Consider the following 2,632-nt stretch of genomic DNA (forward strand, 5'->3'; position numbering starts at 1 on the left):
TTTTTAGAGTTACGTTATAAAAAAGTAAATTATTAATACATACTAATTCCCATTATTATGTAAACTAAACTAATACAACGAAAAACATAACGACGGCAACTATAACATTCACGAAACATGATTTAAAACCAAAAGGTAAAAAAATACATTAAATATCACAAATCTAATCAAAGACATTACAAAAACATAATGAGATTTTTATTGTACTAGTTTTGTCTTAAAATGTTATTATTTTATATAAAGCTACAGTACAAAATTTTTGAAAATGTGTAATTAATTCCTTTCGACCACTGTGCGATAACACTATTGCTATGATTTTCCATCCTCAATTGATGTTTAATATTTGAAGTCTGTCAAATGGAAGTGTTTGGGAAAGAGGAAAGACGCCATATTGCCATATTTACATACGTGACGGCAATTGAAAATTGAATTTTGATAATTTTCTTGATTCTTTTGTGTTTGTGCTCTAACTTAGTAATCATCTTAAGTAACCAACCATGGAGGAACAAGGTGGAACTTCTGCCCCAAGAGTAAGCGATAAGCGTTTAGCACAAACCCAAGCTAAAGTAGATGAAGTAGTCGGTATTATGCGTGTCAATGTCGAGAAAGTATTGGAAAGAGATCAAAAGTTATCCGAACTCGACAACCGTGCTGATGCTTTGCAACATGGAGCAGCGCAATTTGAACAACAAGCCGGTAAGCTGAAAAGAAAGTACTGGTGGCAAAACATGAAGATGATGCTAATCATTGGTGCTATAGGAGTGGTCTTGCTCATAATTATTATTGTGTGGGCTACATCCGGATCCGGTACAAACCCCGCCCCAGCACCAGCCCCGATTACTGAGCCTCCCCCGTCCGGTCGATAACTATTCCATTATGATGAAAACGGAAATTGCATCAAGATACAGCCATTATTAATTCTAATACAAAACTTGTTTGAACTAAAACTTGACTGAATATCTACCTGAAGGATTTTACATTATATTTACTTACAGATTATTACTATACATAAATATACTTCTTTCAAATTGAAATTATATATAGTAGCTTTTGATAAGCATCTACAAATTAATTACTGCATAAAACTCATATATTTATACTGAAAAATTATTCCGATAACTTTTTAGCTTTACTTATAATGACTTAAAGTCACCTATATATAGATAGTGATAAAGTATTACTAGGTGTTGCTTTGTATTTGGTAATCAGATATACAAAATGTGGCCAATTTGTACAGTATGGATGTAAAAGTTATCATATATAAAAAAATTAATATATTCTATAGAGCTTATTTATTGGCCAGTTTGACCGGAAGAACTGATTTTATACATCATACACCATTTCTAAACATTTTATAAAAAGGTTTAACCATTGGAGAATATTTGTTGGTTCTTAAATATATCCGATTTCTACTTAGCTTCATATTACATAAAGAAATAACTTGTTGATAAGCACAATTTTGTAGCACAAATTATATCTGAATTAAATACTTAATACAATTTAACTATAACTTTTTATGTTTATACACTGGTTAAAAGAGATTAAACTATCTGAAAAATTCACTGCATTTAAGAAAGTAGAAGAAAAAATAGGGACATCAGGGACCAAAAGAATACAGCAACTAAGGTCCATTCTGTCTAATTTTGCATTCAAGCTAATTATTGTAAGTCAATGTTGTGTACTAAATTTATATTATACTGTATTTACTTTGTTGTTTTATATCATATAAGATTATGATTAAAGTATGTATTCTTCAATAATCACAAATGTTTTATTGTAAATTTCCTTATCACTAGGTAGAGAATGGCTATCTAATTTAAGATAAGAAAATTTTATAGATAAGGAAAGTTATGCAAAGCGATTCATGCTAAATAAAGAGAAGTGAACATTTTTCCAGCTTGAGATGTCTTGTTTTTACATAGATGGTATGAGTAGTAGAGTATGCACTAAGAAAGGCTGCATTATTACTTACCCACTTGTGGGAAGTATACTGGCACTATGTTAAAATAATACATATTCAATGCTTCTCTTTGTAAACATAATTGATTTTTTCAATATTACTCATCTTGTAATGATTGAGTGTATTGGTCCATGTATAATCATTTTATTAACAATTATTTAGCAAGCCTTAATTTTTCAATCATCAATATTTCAATAATACTATAATTATCAATATTGGTACCAGTATTCCAGACATTTTTGGGCACATTAAGATAGAAAAATGCCATGTGTCCACTGCAATGAATATGGATTAGTAGGAACTTTATCAAGACTAAGAAAATACTTGTCACCACGCTGATCTTCTCCATGTCCTTTTTGGGGAGATCTTTAAAAACTAAAACAGAACCATTTAGCACTGGTGCATTTGAGATGTGCTGCTTGTAACACTAACACAGTGATAATGAAGAAACTGTCTACTTGCCATGCCATCATATGCACAAAACTGATTTTTGAGTTATTAACCCATGAAAGATGATGATGATGTGAATGGCCAGTGACCATGAGGTCACAGCCTACTGCAGTACTATAATACTATGATGTACTTTTCTACTTCTGTTTATCATTAGATGTATGTATTGTATGTATGTAATGATGTATGTATGTATTGTATTTAACTGTGTAGTTTGCATGC

At 30.7% G+C, this 2,632-nt stretch overlaps 1 protein-coding gene across 1 annotated transcript; it reads left to right on the top strand.

Moving 5' to 3' along the window:
- The first annotated feature begins 336 nt into the window (after nt 1-336).
- On the top strand, nt 337-1,770 carry LOC137928679 (synaptobrevin-1-like). The gene has a single exon (XM_068771609.1). The coding sequence runs from the start codon at nt 498-500 to the stop codon at nt 864-866; it is 369 nt and encodes a 122-aa protein (XP_068627710.1). The 5' UTR covers nt 337-497; the 3' UTR covers nt 867-1,770.
- Nucleotides 1,771-2,632: the final 862 nt, after the last annotated feature.

The sequence above is a fragment of the Battus philenor genome, unplaced genomic scaffold (assembly GCF_028537555.1).
Source record: "Battus philenor isolate CCGP_79_NKW_IND1 unplaced genomic scaffold, ilBatPhil1.0.hap1 SCAF_4, whole genome shotgun sequence".
NCBI classification, from domain to species: domain Eukaryota; kingdom Metazoa; phylum Arthropoda; class Insecta; order Lepidoptera; family Papilionidae; genus Battus; species Battus philenor.

Excerpts from the sequence above, each read along its gene's own strand:
- LOC137928679 (XM_068771609.1), top strand. The coding sequence starts at position 498 with ATGGAGGAACAAGGTGGAACTTCTGCCCCAAGAGTAAGCGATAAGCGT.